We start from the raw sequence: 20,252 nt of genomic DNA, 5'->3' as shown, positions 1-20,252 counted from the left end.
TAATGTTCCTGACAGCTTTCAGTATGAAACAAGCTTTTTATTGAGAAACCTAAATGTTAAAGACAGAAGTTGCTCAGGTATTCCACCACAAACAGTTACTCCTTGGATTGCCGTTGGCTCTGTCAATGAGGACAATGGAGACAGAAACACTGAAGCTCATTGAAACACTGCAGAGGCTCTGTGGGGAATGACCACAGACCAGGGTCCTGCCGTGACACAGCAGTGAGAAGTGTACCTCCGACACAGCTGGGGGCAGTGACGGAGAAAGCCTTTGAGAAGCCTGCTTCTCTATAGTAGAACGAGGGAACTCAGTGCATGTTCTTACAGGCAAGGGAAAGGCAATTCAGCTGAATTAGAAGGTTGTTCCTTTACTCTCTGGAAGCTCATCTTGAGACTGAATTCTTTGCAGGGTTGATGCAGAAAGTTACACCCTAACAGAACCTACTCACATGACTGTCTATTCACCGCATTCAAGGACAAATATCCAAAACCAGAGGAGGACGATTACGGTATTATGTTTATTTGTGCTTGATTCTGGAATGCTCAGAAATACTTTCACTCGGGTTTATAAAGATCTGCCATGGCTTTCGGTGGAGTCTGCAACCAGCAGCTGTCAATGTACTTCTCGAGATCTCCAGCTATAACAATTCTTTTGTTCCCTTTTATCGGCAGAAAACAGCTCCTTGCACCTTAAAATGGGACATTGTTCAGTACAGGGTTGCTGAGGTGCCATTTAGGGCCAACTTAGATACCAGCCACTTTGTTCTTCTGACAGGGGCATTCCCCCTTCATGCTGTCTCTCTGGGTTTTTTTTCTTCAGGCGAATCCTCCTCCACCTCTTTAAGTATATTGCTCCCTTTCTCCCTTGAAGATTTGCCGCTTCTTCCCTGCAAAATAGACTAGGCGTCAGAAGGAAGCAATTAGATTCCCCAAACATGTTAGCTGTTTCTGGAGCTGAGACATCATCTGGCAGTACCGTGATGCAAAAGCTTATGCTTCCATTGTGGAGACTGAAGCTCAGTGCATGTTCTTACAGATAAGGAGAGAATCAGAGGGATAGGCTGGGGCAGTGAAGGTTGGGGGAAACAGGGGTCATCTAAATGACATGGAGGTCAGATATATGCATCCCGTTAAAGAAAATAATTACAACTATAGAACTTTGAAGCATGGAAGGATACATTCATCCTCATGTGTCACTGACAGTTCTTTGTTAGACCAGAATTTTGTTGCCTGTTCATTTCCTGTAGTCCTGGGTAAGATGTTGCGTCAAACATACTTTTTCTGTTTTGCAAACCATAGTAATTTCTACCTGACAAACAGCCATTCATCGACCAATGGAACAAACTTGCTATCTATAGTCTGTACTTGGATTTAGTAAGTCTGCTCGGTTTATATATTTGTTTTCTTTTGTCGTCATCATCATCGTCAGTATGTGCCATGTCAAGTGACATCATCATTATGTGCCGAGTCATGTGACATGGGTGATCATGATACCCTGATCATGATTGTTCTTGACAAATTTTCTTACAGAATTGGTTTACCATTGCCTTCTTTTGGGCAACATCTTTACAAGACGGGTGATACTCCCCCCAGCCATTATCAGTACTCTTCAGAGATTGTCTGCCTGGCATCTGTGGTCTCACAACCCAGGCTTGTTTTATGAACCGGCTGCTCATACGACCATCTACCACCTACTCCCATGGCTTCACATGACACTGATCGGGGGGGCTAAACAGGTGCTACACCTTGCCCAAGGGTGACCTGCAGACTAGTGTAGGGAAGGAGCATCTTCTACCTCCTATGGTAGAGACGCATCTCCCCGTATACTCAGTTATAGTAGAGGTATATTTACTTTTCAAGTCCTCAGACATCCCAAAGCATTTCACTACTCGTGAACTACTTCTGAAACGGCACTGCATGGTACCATATGCAGTAATGAAATATTGTCATATATTCTATTTTGGTGGTATTTATTCAAATAAGAATGTAAATTTACCCTCAAGTATTATTGCATGTTACTTAATAACAAGCTAAGGGCAAATAGAGGGTGGTTTAAGTTCTCCTCTGATGGTTCAGCATTCTCTCAGTGCTCCAGGCTGTGTGGTCAAATGGCTGGAGCTGAGATCTGTCAGTACAGTGAGGCGGCTGTTAGTGTTACTGCCTTCCTGTTCCAATAATCTGCTTCAAACCCCGTGCTTCATGGAATTTGCACACTCTCCCTGTAATTTTTTTCTTCTAATTGTGCTTCGTGAACAATCTTGAGATAATTTATCGTTTTCTTCTGAAAGCTACTTGTATGATTCTATGTGACTGTAACGCGGCTGCAATTAAGTTTACACATGTAACTTGTGCAGATGGCAATAAAGTCAATTTTGATTTTGATTCTGGCAAGTAGCAGTTAATTGACAAATACAGATCTTTCTTTGATCATTTAAACTGCCCCCATTTCACACACACCTTTAAGTCCCTGTCTGCAAACTTTTGGAACATATTAGCATAGATCTTCTTGTTCTTCTCGTGGTGCTCCTTTATCCTCCTCTGGCACATGAGAAGCTGGGCCCTTGCTGCCTTGTTGTCAGGGTTGACCTGAAGAACCTTCTGGAAATCCGCCTTCGCCAGGTCAAACTCATTCACAGAGAGTCTTGCCTCTCCACGTCTGTACAGGGCCTTCTCGTTCAGTCTGTCGATCTCTAATGCCTGCATGGGAATGATATGAAGCTTGATTTTTAAACCTTGCAGTTGTTATTATCTTTTAATTCGTGGGCTGATTGCATTTCAAGAAGGAATGGAATGCAAAAGAAATCTTAAATAAAAACACATTACTAACAGTCATAACAATTCCCCTCTCTCATAGGACACTATTCTATCTAAATCTGCCCAGTGCTTAAAACCTGCTCCAAAGTCTGGAGATTCTCTGTCACACTGCTGTCCAGAGAACCTTTGCTTAGGAATAAGGATGTAAATGCCATTAAAATGAGTGGTTTTTACTGTGTACTTTTAGTTGGCCTTCAGAAGTTGTTGATGGGTCCTTTTGTTGAACACATCTGCTCCTTCTTTGAAAGTACTCCCTATTTTAGGTCAGGCGTTCCATGATTTCAGTTCAAGGCTGGGTGCTGCGTGGAAACCCAGACAAGAGTTTCTCATTCATCCCCTCAAGTTTATTTCAACATAACTTCCCTTTGGACTTGAACTTGAGGCAATTCGATGTGGCAGAAGTGAGACAAGGCGAGGGAGCAGGCCTGGAGCCTAGAGCAAGGAAGACCCCAGATTCGATCGATTGAACTGCTGAGTTAAATTGGAAAGGTCAGGTACAGGCTGAATCGAGGTGACGGGACCCAGGCCCCTGACAGTATCAAAGTGACTGAACTTGATATTTGACCATAAGACCATGAGATGGAGGAGGAGAATTAGGCTATTTGGCCCATCTGGACAATGATTTAACTGCTGGGCTGAATTGGAATGGTTGGGTACAGGCTGAATCAAAGCGATAGTGTCCAGGCGACTGAGCCCAATATTTGGACAACAATTTAGACACAGGGCCAGATTGAAAAGATCTGTCTGTTAGGGCACAAGGCAAGGGTCAGGCCGATTTAGTTTGCTGCTCCGTTCTGCGCTGAACTAAGGGTCTGTGGACAGACTCTCTTTGTGGCCTTCAGTTCGGATGCTATTTGCTTGTGCTTATTGTTTTTTTTCCTCTCTGTACACTGGGTGTTTGACTATCTTCCTTTTTAATGGTTCTGTTGGGTTTCTGCATTTTGTGGCTGCCTGTTAGGAGACAAATCTCAAGGTTGTGGAATGTATACATACTCTGATAATGAATGTGCTTTGAACTTTTGAACATGACAATGAGTGACGAGTGGCATAACTCCATCCACCTACCTTTCCCCCAAAGGTCAGACAAACATTAATTGATTTCACATTAAAATTATTCATTCAGCTATAATCAACGGCTTTTCATGAGAGGTCTGTATTGCCAACTCCGCTTTAGCATGTCCTAATTATCCCAAATTCTTTCTTGTATGGCAGGCTCTGGCTACACCTTCTTCCCCAGATTGCCACACTAAAAGTAAGTCTTGTTACTGAACACAGTGTTTCTAAAATCACGAACCAGAAGGTAGTAGTGATCTGGAATTCACTGCCCGGAGGAGTGGCAGAGATAATAAAACTTCACACATTTAAAAAGCATCTACTTGGGTATGTTCTTGAAGAGCCTGGATAGACTCCTACAGCCTGAGCAATGGACTCGAGTTCACTCTTTCTGCTTGTACAACAGTCCCGCTGTGTGGATTGCAGATACAGGAGACGCTGCAGGTGCTGGAATTAGGAGCAGCACAGAAGTCTGGTGGGGGGGGGGGGGTTCATGGGTTTCAGCAACATCTGGAGGGGGGGGGATATTACGTGTTTCAGGTTGAAACCCTTCCACAGGATGCAGTTTCCTTTTACCCGCCAGGCACTGTAGTCACAGGGACGAATACATCTGTGTTTCAGTACCAGATAGGAGTAAATTCCTTCCTTCCGGAAAACACAGGTACAATCTGGATTTTATACGACACTATCCCATCAGATCCTCTCGGGGCAGGTACAATGTGGATTTTATACGACACTGTCCCATCAGACCCTCTCGGGGAAGGTACAATGTGGATTTTATACAACACTGTCCCATCAGACCCTCTCGGGGCAGGTACAATGTGGATTTTATACGACACTGTCCCATCAGACCCTCTCGGGGCAGGTACAATGTGGATTTTATACGACACTGTCCCATCAGACCCTCTCGGGGCAGGTACAATCTGGATTTTATAGGACACTGTCCCATCAGACCCTCTCGGGGCAGGTACAATCTGGATTTTATAGGACACTGTCCCATCAGACCCTCTCGGGGCAGGTACAATGTGGATTTTATACGACACTCTCCCATCAGACCCTCTCGGGGCAGGTACAATGTGGATTTTATACGACACTGTCCCATCAGACCCTCTCGGGGCAGGTACAATGTGGATTTTATAGGACACTGTCCCATCAGACCCTCTCGGGGCAGGTACAATGTGGATTTTATACGACACTCTCCCATCAGACCCTCTCGGGGCAGGTACAATGTGGATTTTATACGACACTCTCCCATCAGACCCTCTCGGGGCAGGTACAATGTGGATTTTATACGACACTCTCCCATCAGACCCTCTCGGGGCAGGTACAATGTGGATTTTATAGGACACTGTCCCATCAGACCCTCTCGGGGCAGGTACAATGTGGATTTTATAGGACACTGTCCCATCAGACCCTCTCGGGGCAGGTACAATGTGGATTTTATACGACACTGTCCCATCAGACCTTCTCGGGGCAGGTACAATGTGGATTTTATACGACACTCTCCCATCAGACCCTCTCGGGGCAGGTACAATGTGGATTTTATACGACACTCTCCCATCAGACCCTCTCGGGGCAGGTACAATGTGGATTTTATAGGACACTGTCCCATCAGACCCTCTCGGGGCAGGTACAATGTGGATTTTATACGACACTCTCCCATCAGACCCTCTCGGGGCAGGTACAATGTGGATTTTATAGGACACTGTCCCATCAGACCCTCTCGGGGCAGGTACAATGTGGATTTTATACGACACTGTCCCATCAGACCCTCTCGGGGCAGGTACAATGTGGATTTTATAGGACACTGTCCCATCAGACCCTCTCGGGGCAGGTACAATGTGGATTTTATAGGACACTGTCCCATCAGACCCTCTCGGGGCAGGTACAATGTGGATTTTATATGACACTGTCCCATCAGACCCTCTCGGGGCAGGTACAATGTGGATTTTATATGACACTGTCCCATCAGACCCTCTCGGGGCAGGTACAACGTGGATTTTATACGACACTGTCCCATCAGACCCTCTCGGGGCAGGTACAATGTGGATTTTATACGACACTGTCCCATCAGACCCTCTCGGGGCAGGTACAATGTGGATTTTATACGACACTGTCCCATCAGACCCTCTCGGGGCAGGTACAATGTGGATTTTATACGACACTCTCCCATCAGACCCTCTCGGGGCAGGTACAATGTGGATTTTATACGACACTGTCCCATCAGACCCTCTCGGGGCAGGTACAATGTGGATTTTATACGACACTGTCCCATCAGACCCTCTCGGGGCAGGTACAATGTGGATTTTATACGACACTCTCCCATCAGACCCTCTCGGGGCAGGTACAATGTGGATTTTATAGGACACTGTCCCATCAGACCCTCTCGGGGCAGGTACAATGTGGATTTTATACGACACTCTCCCATCAGACCCTCTCGGGGCAGGTACAATGTGGATTTTATAGGACACTGTCCCATCAGACCCTCTCGGGGCAGGTACAATGTGGATTTTATACGACACTGTCCCATCAGACCCTCTCGGGGCAGGTACAATGTGGATTTTATACGACACTGTCCCATCAGACCCTCTCGGGGCAGGTACAATGTGGATTTTATACGACACTGTCCCATCAGACCCTCTCGGGGCAGGTACAATGTGGATTTTATACGACACTCTCCCATCAGACCCTCTCGGGGCAGGTACAATGTGGATTTTATACGACACTGTCCCATCAGACCCTCTCGGGGCAGGTACAATGTGGATTTTATACGACACTGTCCCATCAGACCCTCTCGGGGCAGGTACAATGTGGATTTTATACGACACTCTCCCATCAGACCCTCTCGGGGCAGGTACAATGTGGATTTTATACGACACTCTCCCATCAGACCCTCTCGGGGCAGGTACAATGTGGATTTTATACGACACTGTCCCATCAGACCCTCTCGGGGCAGGTACAACGTGGATTTTATAGGACACTATCCCATCAGACCCTCTCGGGGCAGGTACAACGTGGATTTTATACGACACTCTCCCATCAGACCCTCTTGGGGCAAGTACAATGTGGATTTTATATGACACTGTCCCAACAGACCCTCTCGGGGCAGGTACAATGTGGATTTTATACGACACTGTCCCATCAGACCCTCTCGGGGCAGGTACAATGTGGATTTTATACGACACTGTCCCATCAGACCCTCTCGGGGCAGGTACAACGTGGATTTTATAGGACACTCTCCCATCAGACCCTCTCGGGGCAGGTACAACGTGGATTTTATACGACACTCTCCCATCAGACCCTCTTGGGGCAAGTACAATGTGGATTTTATATGACACTGTCCCAACAGACCCTCTCGGGGCAGGTACAATGTGGATTTTATACGACACTGTCCCATCAGACCCTCTCGGGGCAGGTACAATGTGGATTTTATACGACACTCTCCCATCAGACCCTCTCGGGGCAGGTACAATGTGGATTTTATAGGACACTGTCCCATCAGACCCTCTCGGGGCAGGTACAATGTGGATTTTATACGACACTGTCCCATCAGACCCTCTCGGGGCAGGTACAATGTGGATTTTATACGACACTGTCCCATCAGACCCTCTCGGGGCAGGTACAATGTGGATTTTATAGGACACTGTCCCATCAGACCCTCTCGGGGCAGGTACAATGTGGATTTTATACGACACTGTCCCATCAGACCCTCTCGGGGCAGGTACAACGTGGATTTTATACGACACTCTCCCATCAGACCCTCTTGGGGCAAGTACAATGTGGATTTTATATGACACTCTCCCATCAGACCCTCTCGGGGCAGGTTAGAGATCATTTCTCTCCTCTTCAATGTTTTGCAAACCATGGCTGCGGCATAGAGACAGTTAGAGTTGCAGGACTCTTGGTAAAAGCCGTGGTACAAGTTAGGGCATTAGTGAGTCAAGGAGGCTCATCTCCGACAGTGGGACAGGTGTTCAAGCAGGTGAGTAACAAACTGCCCATTACATCAAATTATCTGCCGCAAATCACAGCCTGAGCCAAAGGACCCCTGGGACTCACCCACCAGGAGGTGTGGAGGTGGAGGTTTTGCATCACCTGGTGGAGGGGTGCGTGACAGTGGACAACAAACTGGATAAGTAGCATAAATATCTGCTTACTCACTTAATCTTGCCAGAGTCTGGCCAGCACATCTCACCTGCATTAAGAAAAGGCACTCAGTATTCCACTGCTTGAATATGAAGTGAATGGAGGGCAGGGGGCCACGTGCAGGCAGTTGGGGCTAGTTTAATTAGTTCAGCACAGCATCATGGACTGAAGGGCCTTTTCCTGTGCCGTACTGTTCTACGCAATGTGCCATATTCTGCATCAACTTTTTAGAAACATATTCAGCTGTTCTTTTCAATGCACCTTGTCATCCTAGGATTCAGTTGTTCCTTGAGGATAATTCTGCTGGTGCTCAGTGGTGGGGAGGACTGTACCTGTGATGGACTGAGCTGTGCGTATTCACTACTTTTTGTAGGATTTTCCATTCAAGGGCATTGGTGTTGCCATACCAGTCAGCATACTCTCCACCACACATCTATAGAAGTCTGTCGAAACAATCCTCAGATGATTAAAGCAGATCGTGCAGATACTTCTCCAATGGCCTCCTTTGAAAGTGATCACCGTTGAAATTAAGCACAGAGGTGTTACTTAGTACTAAGTACAGAGAGGATCATTGATTTACACAGGACCGAAGCTGCTGTCCATCACCCACCCATTTACAGGAATCCAACACAAATTCCACCTTTTATTTCTACTCGCCCCACATTCCCATCAAATTCCCCATGGATTCTCCCCCTCAGCTACACATTAAGGAATGTTTACAGCGGTCACTCAACCTACCAATCTGCACGTCTTTGGAACGTGGCAGGATTTGGAGCTTTGCTGTCACAGGGAGAACCCAGTGCGAGGATTGAACTTGTCTCTCTGGAGGCTGTGAGGCTGCAGCTCTACCAGCTGGGCCTGGGTGCTGATCCCAGTGCTCAAACTGTAAACCTACAACCTGGACACTTCCACATCGAGACACAGCTTCACTGGGCGTTTATTTGAGTCAACCACTCCATTCGTGGCAAAAAAAAAGTTGCCCCACTCCTCACCTTGTCACAGCTCTTGACAGCCTTCAGGTAGTCATTCAGTTTCAGACAGCACATTGCCATGTTGAGATGAGCCGCTAGAACAAGGGCCTTAGCACTCCAACTGTCCTCCTCTGATAGGCCGTAATGCTGGTCCAGCCATGCCACGATCTTCCTGTACTGGATCTGAGCCTGCTCATATTTACCACGCTGAGCATGGAAAAGAAAAATATCCAGAGAATGGGACACGTTTAGAACTAGAATTAGAATCAGCTCTAGGGAAACTGATGTCATACGATCAGAGTCAAGATCCTGAATCAATTTCATCTGTAGTAAAGAATTCTAGAGGAATTTTTACAAATTTTAATTGTTTCCAAACCAGTCTGAACTTTTTTGTTCGCTTCTTTCAGGAGATCACATTGTTTCAGCTAAGAAACACACCCAAAATGTTGGAGGAACTCAGCAGGTCAGGCAACATCTATGGAAAACAGTACACAGTCGATATTTCGGGCTGAGACCCTTCAGCAGGACCCTTCTCAGGTTTCAGGTAAGATGTCCTTCTTAAGGTGACATTGCTATCATGCGGGACAGACCAAATGGACTGGATGTCTCTTCCTCACAATGCATTGACTGATAGACACACAACGGAATGCAAGAGATTGCAGCTGCTGGAATCTGGAGCAGAAAACAATCTGCCTGAGGAACTCAATGAGGAATTCTGTATCGATAAATAATCTTCACTCTAGCATTCCAGTGTTTTACTGTGAGCTGCCTCAGATGAACACAATTATTGAAGTTCAGAATGTTTTAAGTCTATTTAATCAGGACCACTCTCCCTATGTAATTCTGTTTTACTTCCCTTGTTGAAATCCAATTTTCAGTTCAATTCTTTTATGGTTCAGACAGTAAGAAAGTGTTTCTGTGGCTGAAGTTGAAAATCCCAAACAAAAATTTATAACTAGTGCTAGTTTTCCTGTTTTAGTGAAAAAGGAATAGCCTTGAAATTGGTTTGGTTAACCTTGCTTTTTGCTCACAAATCATGCAATAATCTACTTGCTGATAACTGAAGACTTCTGGTCAGGGCTTACACCAGCATCCGCGAACTTCAGCGGAGTCCGCTTCAAACTCACGGGATTCTGCATCGTACCTTTCACTCCTCTGCTGGGTGAAATGGGCACTCAGTGTGGAGAGAAGAATCGCATCCAACTCGAGCAGCACAGCTCACAGGACCACTACCTCACTGTTCTTCAGTCTTCATCTTCTCTTTCCCCAACCTGCCATGCTGTCTGTGTGGAGTTTGCACATTCTCTGTGTGAATGTTGGTAGACTGATTGGTAACCATAAATTCTCCTGTAGCGTGCAGGTGTTGTGTGGTCTGGGAAGGAGGAATTTAATAGAAAATGGGTTCGGACATGTGTGGTCAGTGGGTCAAAGGGCCTGAATCCTATGCTGTCACTTTGGCTCCATGAAAAATCCAAGACCAAGGCCGACTGGACTTGGCCAAAGTGACCTGAATTAAAAGATCCCCTACCTGACATCCACTTCAGAAGAATGGGGGCTGTGGGGTGGGACCTTGTTGAAACCTATCGAATATTGAGAGGGCAAGACCGAGTGAACATGGGGAGGATGTTTCCTGTAGTGGAGGACTCTAGGACTAGGGGGCACAGCCTGAGACAAGAAGCATGTCCCTTTATAACAGAAATGAGGAGGAATTTCTTCAGCCAGAGTGTGGTGAATCTGTGGAATTCATTGCCATGGATGGCTGTGGAGGCCGGGTCAGAGGCAGAGGCTGATAGGTTCTTGATTAGTCAGGATGTCAGGGGTTACGGGGGGAAGGCAGGAGAATGGAGCTGAGAGGGATAATAAGTCAGCCATGATGGTCTGAATGCCCTAATTCTGTTCCTGCGTCTTATGGATATCAGTTTATCACGTGTCGCTCCAGCCAACAGTTGTTGGCAAGGATCGAGGTGTCTGCAAAGGGACTGCTGATTAATGACCACAGCATTTACATGTTACCTGCCCAGGTTCACGAAGTGACATCCTGCACCTCCCGGTACACGGAGCTGAACGCAGCAGGGGACTCCATCGTCGCCGTTCCCCTGCATTTTCCTCAACCACCGTGGCAGCTACTGTGCATGGCTGCATTCCGGTCCATGGTCCGGTCTGTGAAATCTGCATTCCGGTCCATGGTCCGGTCTGTGAAATCTGCATTCCGGTTCATGGTCCGGTCTGTGAAATCTGCATTCCGGTTCATGGTCCGGTCTGTGAAATCTGCATTCCGGTTCATGGTCCGGTCCATGGACTCTGGAATCCATGTCTTCCGGCTGTCCCTTGTTTCAGTTGGGTTTAATCATGGGCACCTGATCCTCGTCTTGGGGCTGGGAATATAAGTGGCCCTGGGGTTGAGTGTGGGGGCTGGTTTGTCTTGTCAATATCCCTTTGGAACAACCTGCCGGTGGAAGGCTAGAGCAGCCATTCGTGATCTCTAGGCCTGGTTGGAGGACCCCTGCTTCATGGAGCCTTGTTGTCTCTAGTTGGAGCAGTCATCGGGGTATGGATTCAGCCGTTTCTGGGACCAGCTGAGTGGCCGTCTGCCACTCCGAGCTAGACATGGATTCGGCCGTTTCCGTAGCCAGCCAAGGTTGCCGGCCGCCCCGAGACTCGGAGCCGCCCCGAATTGAGCTCCCTTCCTATCCTCACCTCCGTTGGGTAAGTCAGGCTGTCTTTGCTGTTACCCTGCGGTTAGATCTGTCCCTTCCTGTCCTCACCTCCGTTGGGTAAGTCAGGCTGTCTTTGCTGTTACCCTGAGGCTGGTCTGTTCCCTTCCTGTCGTTGCCTCCGTTGGGTAAGTCAGGCTGTCTTTGCTGTTACCCTGAGGCTGGTCTGTTCCCTTCCTGTCGTTGCCTCCGTTGGGTAAGCCAGGCTGTCTTTGCTGTTACCCTGAGGCTGGTCTGTTCCCTTCCTGTCGTTGCCTCCGTTGGGTAAGTCAGGCTGTCTTTGCTGTTACCCTGCGGTTGGATCTGTCCCTTCCTGTCGTTGCCTCCGTTGGGTAAGCCAGGCTGTCTTTGCTGTTACCCTGCAGTTGGATCTGTCCCTTCCTGTCGTTGTCTCCGTTGGGTAAGTCAGGCTGTCTTTGCTGTTACCCTGCCGTTGGATCTGTCCCTTCCTGTCGTTGCCTCCGTTGGGTAAGTCAGGCTGTCTTTGCTGTTACCCTGAGGCTGGTCTGTTCCCTTCCCCTCCCCATCTGAACCCCTGACAGTTTCCTCCCTGGTTTACCTCGACAGTCATCCCAGCCCTGCATCCTAGGAAGGGTCCCGGCCCTGTGTTCCAAGAAGGAGTACCTCGTCCTGCCCAAGAAAGCCTCAAAGAATCTAAGCCTCATCCAGTCCTGTAGCCACGTCATGCCCTCGCCTAGTTCCGGGGTCCGAGCCCGAGTCAAGACCCAGGTTCTGGGTCCTTGTCCAGTCTCTGGCTTGGAGTCCAAGCCCAGGCTCCTAGTTCCCAGTTCTCTGTCCTGGTCCTGCCCTCCTAGCCCAAGTCTGTGTACCCATCCCAGCTCCTAGTCTGTGTCCTGTCCCGTCCCTAAGCCTAGTCCAGTCCAGTTCCTGGTACTTCAGTGTCTTGCATTCGGGTCCGTTCCCAACGCCCCCCCCCCACATGACAGCAGCTCCTGAAGGGAATGCACAGTGTGTAACCGCATCTTCTGAGGCAGGGAAAATGTGCTTTCAAAGGAAGTATTCCTTCTCTCAATGGATCTGGTGATGGCGTAGCACAATAGACAATAGACAATAAATAAGGAGCTCCTGAACTACCGCTAACTCTGCATGTGTTGATGGTTACTTTATTGTCGCCAAACAATTGATACTAGAGCGTACAATCATCACAGCGATATTTGATTCTGCGCTTCACACTCCCTGGAGTACAAATAGATAGTAAATATAATAAAAATTTCAAAAAAATTTAAAAAAACTGAGAGACAGGTCCGGATATTTGGAAGGTACGGCCCAGATCCGGGTCAGGATCCATTCAGCAGTCTTATCACAGTTGGAAAGAAGCTGTTCCCAAATCTGGCTGTACGAATCTTCAAGCTCCTGAGCCTTCTCCCGGAGGGAAGAGGGACAAAAAGTGTGTTGGCTGGGTGGGTCGTGTCCTTGATTATCCTGGTAGCACTGCTCCGACAGCGTGTGGTGTAAAGTGAGTCCAAGGATGGAAGATTGGTTTGTGTGATGTGCTGGGCTAGGTTCACGATCTTCTGCAGCTTCTTCCGGTCTTGGACAGGACAACTTCCATACCAGGTTGTGATGCACCCTAGAAGAATGCTTTCTACGGTGCATCTATAAAAATTAGTGAGGGTTTTAGGGGACAGGCCAAATTTCTTCAGCTTTCTCAGGAAGTAAAGGCGATGGTGGGCCTTCTTGGCAGTGGACTCTGCTTGGTTAGACCAAGTCAGGTCATTTGTAATATTGACCCCGAGGAACTTAAAGCTTTTGACCTGTTCTACCTGCACACCACCAATGTAGATGGGGTCGTGCGGTCCGCTACTCCTTCTGAAGTCATCAACCAATTCCTTTGTCTTGCTGACGTTGAAGGATAAGTTATTGTCTTTGTACCATGCCACCAAGTTTTTAATTTCCTCTCTGTACTCAAACTCATCATTACACGAGATACGGCCTACAATTGTGGTGTCATAGGCCCACCTGACAGGTTCAATTTCAAGGCAATTACTTTTTCCGCTGGTCAGTGTCAACCAACCGATTAGTAACTAGTGCAAATCAGAGCCAAATAAGCTGAAAACAGTTTTGATCATTACTGAAAACTTCAAACAAAACATAAAATTCTATAAATAGATAGTCTCTGATTCTTTTGGTATCTGTCAACACAAAAGGCATCTACCAACCCAAAGGTATTAATAAGCTACCAAAATAACAGTTTTTAGAAGCATTTTGTTATCATCCAGTGGAGCTTTCTGGACATGCCTGAAATTTGTTCATGGGAAGCTTTCTTTAACTCAGTACCACTTCTGGAACATAATTTGACTTTTCTTTCATGCATATGCTGTACAATGTTCTTGGGGATATGAGGAGGAGATGTCAACGTTGGACTCCAGAAGCCGTGGGAGTATGAGTATCCAGAGCTATTTAGTAATTGCCCAACTCATCTTGGCCAGCCAGGAGGCCTCTCTAAGCCTGTCCCATTTGCATGCATTGTTCAGTATCCTTTTAACCCTTTCCTAATCCAAGCATATTTTAAATGTTGTTATTGTACCCAACTCAACCACTTCCTCTGGCAGCTCCTTCCATACACCTACAACCCACAGTGTGAAGATGTTGCCTCTCAGGTCCACTCTAAACCTTTCCCCTCTAATCTTTCACCTTAATTTTTGATTCACTTTCCTTTGGATAAAAATTATGTGTATTCACCCTGTCTATTCGGAGCAAACTTGAGGGGCTGAATGGTCTCTCAGGCCCATGTTAAGCCTTTCCCCTCTCACTTTAAATCCATGCTCTTTAGTTTTTCTTTCCCTTTTCTTTGGATAAAAATTATGTGCATTCACCCTGTCGATGCGGAGCAGACTCGATGGGCCAAATGGCCTGATTCTGCTCCTATGTCTTATGGTCTAAGCCCCTCACAATTTTATATAAGGTCACCCTCTCAAGCTCCACTGTTCCAGGGAGTGAAGCTCTAACCTGCCCAACCTCTTTCTATAATTCAGGCCCATGTCCTGGCAGCGTTCTCGCTCTTGTTCGCTTAATACCTTGCACTCTTCAAATGCTGGTCATCCACTTGGGTTCATTGAGCATGGGTGAGATCTGAAACCAGCAGGAAGGCAAGGCATGGTCAGAGCTCGGATGCTGCAATACCTTCCGTCCCTGTTCCAATCTGGAGCACGCCACAGATAATTTGTGGATAGAGGGAAGGAGGGTGTTGTTAGTGAAGGCAATTAAGCAGAGCTGCTCTTTGGTGAATTCAGCTCACGTGTACGTTAGAGATAACTAGTTTTCACAAATACCTTAAAATAGGACGTTCCTTTCTCCTTGACAATAGCTGCTTGCTCTAACTTCTCACGTGTATCCATTTCCCAGGATTCTTTAGCCTGTTTGGCAAAATGGAGCAATCTACATTGTTAAGACAAACACAGACATGTGCCATAACCCCAGCATCGATCCACGGTGAAGAGGAATGTCACACTTCTACTGCCTACCTCCACCCCCCACACCTCTGCCACTGGCAGAGGCAGTACAGAGCACAGGAAAGGGTCAGAGACTGTGACCAGGCTCAGCAGTCTTGATGGCAGAAGGCCTGTGATTCTAGAGTCAAATCTGTGCAAGCCAAGAGATGCACAATGGGATTTGCCAGGTAAAATTAGTGTACAGCAGCGCAAGATTGGAATGACATACAGTACCGTGCACAAGTCTTGGGCACGGATAGTCTTAGCTCGGGTGCGAAGACTTTTGCACAGTGCTATATTTGTCAGCATGGAGCAGAGAGTGAGTTTGCAATTCTGGTGGGAGTAATAGTTGTTTGGAATGGCTCTCTATTGTGGACTGAAGGCAGCAGGGAGAGGGGAATCATGGTTGGGAAAAGGGAAGGGAGAGGGGAGGGAGCAGGAAGCACCAGAGAGATATTCTGTAATGATCAATGTACTAATTGTTTGGAATCAAATGACCTTGCCTGGTGTCTCAGGGTTGGGTTTGTCTGTACATGTGCCACCCCCTGCCCCTGGCACTCATTCTCTGCCACCTGTCCCACATCCTCCTGCAGCTCTCCAGCCTTGCCATTCCCAACGTCTATTACCGTGTGAGACCCTTCTCCGAATTAGGTTTATCATCACTCATAGATGACACAAAATGAGCCATAGTACATAGGGTAATGGCACAACTGGTTAAGTTTGCTACAAAACTTCAGACGGCGTTTGAAGGTCGAGCAGATGAAGGAGGGCTGGAATCATGGGTAAGCCAGGCTGGGGAGAGATGGCAGATCTCCTTCCCTGAACCAGATGCATTATTACATGTTTCATGGTCACCATTAGTAAGTTTTGTTGAGTATCTCCACCACCCCCCACTTGTCTTATTTTAGCGCTAACAGATTCTAAATTCCACCAGGTTAGAACTTTGTCTCTAGACAGTTAGTTCAGACTTCTAGCTTAGCCACGTGCCCTGTTCTGAACATCCATGCAGAACCTCAGCCTAGTGGGCTAATGAAACATTGGCCTTTCTCTCAGGCAATTAAGACTTAAAGAGCTGAAAAAGGTGAAGATTTATAAATCTTCATAAACCCTTCATATGTCTTTTGATCAGACCCCATCTGGTGCACCACATGCATTTGTCAAAGAAAACCAAAGCTGAATAATGCTGGGGTCTAAAGGGTAAAGGTTGGACACCAGTTCACAAAATCTGCTTGTAGTCCCTTGAATTTTGAACCCTGGTACTGTATATCTGGTGATAAAGTGATAAAGGGATTGGACAAGGTCCAGAAAAGTATCAAATACTGTACTCTGTTTGTGTATGATCATATTGCTGGCAAAATGTTCCAGCTGCCAATTTTTATATCTGGAAGCTGTCACTATTGTTCACAGAAGTAAATCCAGTTGGAGACATTGTGTCAACAATAAGATAGAGTTCTCTCAAACAGCACATCCTGTTCATTCAACAGTACCAGCACACTCAAGGTAACTCACTCATGATTCCTCTCGCTCTAGCTTTCTGACCGTCTGCCATATCCACTCACCTTTACAAAGTTCTTCAGCAAGACCTCATAATCGAGCTGCGAGTTCGGTGGAATATTGAAGCCTGGTTTTCCATCATCTCCAAATCCATATCTGAAACAAAATAATTTCAGCCTTTTTGTTGAATTTGTAAAAGGAATGAGACAATTGCCCAATGGTCCTCCCAGCTCTGCCCCGAGTCTGATATTCGAGCATTCCTCTAGTTTAATCTCACTGAGTGTCATATTTCTCACTGAGTCTGATATTCGAGCATTTCTCTAGTTTAATCTCACTGAGTGTCATATTTCTCACTGAGTCTGATATTCGAGCATTTCTCTAGTTTAATCTCACTGAGTGTCATATTTCTCACTGAGTCTGATATTCGAGCATTTCTCTAGCTGGATGCTCTGGATGTTCTATGGACTGGTTTCTCATTATTGCAGGATGTAGATCAGTGTATTAAATAGCTGGGTCAGAGAGGAAGGGTTCACGTGACCTAATGCGGAGCAGACTCGATGGGCCGAGTGGCCTACTTCTGCTCCTTTGTTTTGTGGTCTATTGTGCACAGAATGTTGGGCTCTCTCTCTCTTGTCCAGAGTGTAACAAAACAATCTCTCGCAGCTGGTAAAATGAGGACTCTGTGCTCTGTTCACGTGACAAGAAACAACCAACTCCATGCCCCAGTGACAAAGTTGTTGGTATTTAGTTGTAGCGATTAGCACGATGGTTGTGGAGATCAGATTTCCTTTCCGGGGCTGTTCTGTACACGCTCCCCACGGAATGAGTGGGATTTCCTCTGACGCTGCGGTTTCCTCTCACAGTCCAAAGGCGTACCGGCTAGGTTAGCCATTGTAAGTTATCCTGTGGTTAGTTCAGGGTTAATCGGGGTTGTCAGGGGTTGCTGGGGCAGCAGGGCTCAAAGGACCAGAAAAGCCTAAACTGCACTGTGTCACTAAATCAATAAACTGCCTGATGCACGATGTCTCAGGTGGTGGTGTTGGGCAGGGCACTCCAGAGCAAAGCTTCTCCTGGGCTCCATTAGTAAGTTCGATCAAGAAACTGTATACCTGGTGATAAAGTGATAAAGAGATTGGACCAGATCCAGAAAAAGCCCAATACCGTGCTCCGTTTGTATATGATCGTCTTGCTGGCAAAATGTTCCAGCTGCCAATTTTATATCTGGAAGCTGTCACTATTGTTCACAGATGTAAATGCAGTTGGAAAGATTGTGGTCAACAACAAGATGGTGTTCTCTCAAACAGCACATCCTGTTCATTCAACAGTACCAGCACGCTAGTGTTGTAACGTGAATGAAATCACAGGAGAGAGAGAGTCACTGGTAGGTACAAAACAGCTTCTTTATTTGACAACACAAGATCCAGCAGGCATCATAAGGACGGAGACGCTTTCGGTGGAAAGGTCTGCTGGCCCAATGTGGGCTCATACTTATTTGCTAAACACAAAGGACAATTCATATTTACAAGTATAGACAATACTTCCTTTTGAACTACACACAAAACATCACACCTTCTAACTTCATCCTTTCCTCCCGACGCCAACATGGCTCGGCTGGTACTCACAGCCTTTAGGAATGCAAGTTAAATCCACAATATTGTAAGATTCAAAATTAAGATGTGCGTTTCTGACAGGTCAGGGTTAAAGTCTAGGGACAAGTATGATTTAATTATGTTTAGGGACAACTGTGATTTAATTATGTCTGGGTTAAAGTCTGTAAACAAGTGTAATCTAATTATGAATGCAGAAGCCTTGACAAAATTAACTGTTTGTGGAATCATTGAAGTCCTGAGATATGGACTATTGTTTTACAGAAACGTGTAAAAAAACAACTCCAAATATGGAATGGAGTCAGGGAGGGGAGGGGTAAGGAAGAAGGATAAAACCTGCTGCCCTGTAAGGTTCAGGGTTCCCTTCTCTGAAGGGGCCCAGCTCTGCAGAACTGTTAATAAACTTTGTTTCCTTGAATTTGTCTTGAAGCCATTATTCGGGAGCGTGGCACGTTTCTGACAACTTGGGGGCTCGTCCGGGATCCACACTCCGGCCGTGAGGGGGGCAAGGGAGGACATCGGAGAAGGTGCACCCTGCTGAGTTCGGCAGTCCCTGATTCCTTGCTTGTCGCCCTGCGCGGCTTGAGCGAGTGATATCCGGCGGACTCAAGGAAACAAAGAGGGGTTGTCAAGGCAGTTGAGACAGTGAGCGATCGAGTAATTTCTGTGCACAGGACCCAGGTAAGAAATTAAATTCCTGTAGAGACGTAGTGCACGAGAATCGTGGAACTGCGGGGTGCCTGCAGGTGATTTCTTCCTGTAGAGACGTAGTACACGAGAATTGTGGAACTGCGGGGTTCCTGCAGGTGATTTCTCCTGTAGAGACGTAGTGCACGAGAATCGTGGAACTGCGGGGTGCCTGCAGGTGATTTCTTCCTGTAGAGACGTAGTACACGAGAATTGTGGAACTGCGGGGTGCCTGCAGGTGAATTCCTGGGCGATCGCGGTAATACAGGTTCCGGAATTGGACAGGAGTGACCGAGCTAGGTGGGTCACATTCAAATTAAATTCCTGCAGAGACGTAGTGCACGAGAATTGTGGAATTACGGGGTGCCTGCGGGTGGATTGGAACCGGGCAAGTCCTCGAGATGGGGAATAAGGGGTCTAAGAGAGACAAGGGTAAAGGAAATCCAGGCGCCAATGATGAAAAATACCCTGGGGTACCCCCTGATAGTCCGTTGGGACGGATGTTAGAAAATTGGGATTATGGGAGGCGAAAAGGGAAGTCAAAGAAAAAATGATACAGTACTGTGAATTCTGGTCCCGCCAGCCGATCCAAGGGTCGGCTGTGTGATGGCCTAAGTTCGGGTCTAGCGAGGATTGGGTACAACAAGCCTTTAATCTGTACGTGAATTCAAAACCTAACGTTAAACCCGAAGAAAGTGATTATGCCCTATGCTGGTTACCAACGACAAATAGTTATAAATTGAAAACGATAAATGAAGGGGGACAGAAAAAGAATACATGGGAGGTGCTCGACCACCTGCCGCCCCATATGTGCCCCCTACCGCTCCGCAAATCGAAGACCCTGAGACGGAGGTTGGCCAACAGCTGATTCGTGTTGAATTTGTATCGAAAGCATGGCCAGAAAAAAAAAAACTGGAAAAACTAGAAGATTGGAATACTAAACCCTTAAGTGAACTACTTAGGGAGGCACAGAAAGTGTTTGTAAGAAGGGATGAAGAGAAACAAAAGAAGACGGCAAGGATAATGGTCCAGACAGTGCGACAAGTAACCGCAGATAGTAGAGAGAGAGACAGGGACCATGGTTGGATCGAGGTAGTAGCCAGGAGCAAGGAGGAGGGCTAAGGAAGGCTTTAAGATGTTTTCACTGCAACGAAGAAGGACACTTCAGGCGCGAGTGCCCCAGATACCGACGGGAAGTGCGCTCGTACGCTATGATGGAAGATGAAGACTAGGGAGGTCGGGGGTTCCACCCCTTGGGGATGAATTATCGGCAGGAACCCCTGGTAAATTTAAAAGTAGGTCCCCAAGGGTCAG

At 46.9% G+C, this 20,252-nt stretch overlaps 1 protein-coding gene and 1 long non-coding RNA gene across 2 annotated transcripts in view; one reads left to right on the top strand and one right to left on the bottom strand.

Moving 5' to 3' along the window:
* Positions 1-499: 499 nt before the first annotated feature.
* LOC140731960 (peptidyl-prolyl cis-trans isomerase FKBP5-like) overlaps positions 500-20,252 on the bottom strand; it is a 266,947-nt gene continuing 247,194 nt past the window's right edge. Inside the window, exons 6-10 of the mRNA XM_073053970.1 lie at positions 16,710-16,800; positions 14,992-15,075; positions 9,006-9,191; positions 2,458-2,697; positions 500-887 (exon numbers count right to left, since the gene is read on the bottom strand). Coding sequence (XP_072910071.1) covers positions 789-887; positions 2,458-2,697; positions 9,006-9,191; positions 14,992-15,075; positions 16,710-16,800 — 700 coding nt within the window. The 3' untranslated portion in view covers positions 500-788. The remainder of the gene's footprint in view (positions 888-2,457; positions 2,698-9,005; positions 9,192-14,991; positions 15,076-16,709; positions 16,801-20,252) is intronic.
* Positions 19,021-19,948, top strand: LOC140731959 (uncharacterized). The gene is made up of 2 exons (XR_012099952.1): positions 19,021-19,116; positions 19,177-19,948. It is a non-coding gene; the product is annotated as an uncharacterized lncRNA (long non-coding RNA).

This window comes from Hemitrygon akajei, chromosome 8 (genome assembly GCF_048418815.1).
Source record: "Hemitrygon akajei chromosome 8, sHemAka1.3, whole genome shotgun sequence".
NCBI classification, from domain to species: Eukaryota; Metazoa; Chordata; class Chondrichthyes; order Myliobatiformes; family Dasyatidae; genus Hemitrygon; species Hemitrygon akajei.
Note: the sequence above shows the minus strand (reverse complement) of the source record. Positions and strands in the feature narration are given on the sequence as shown.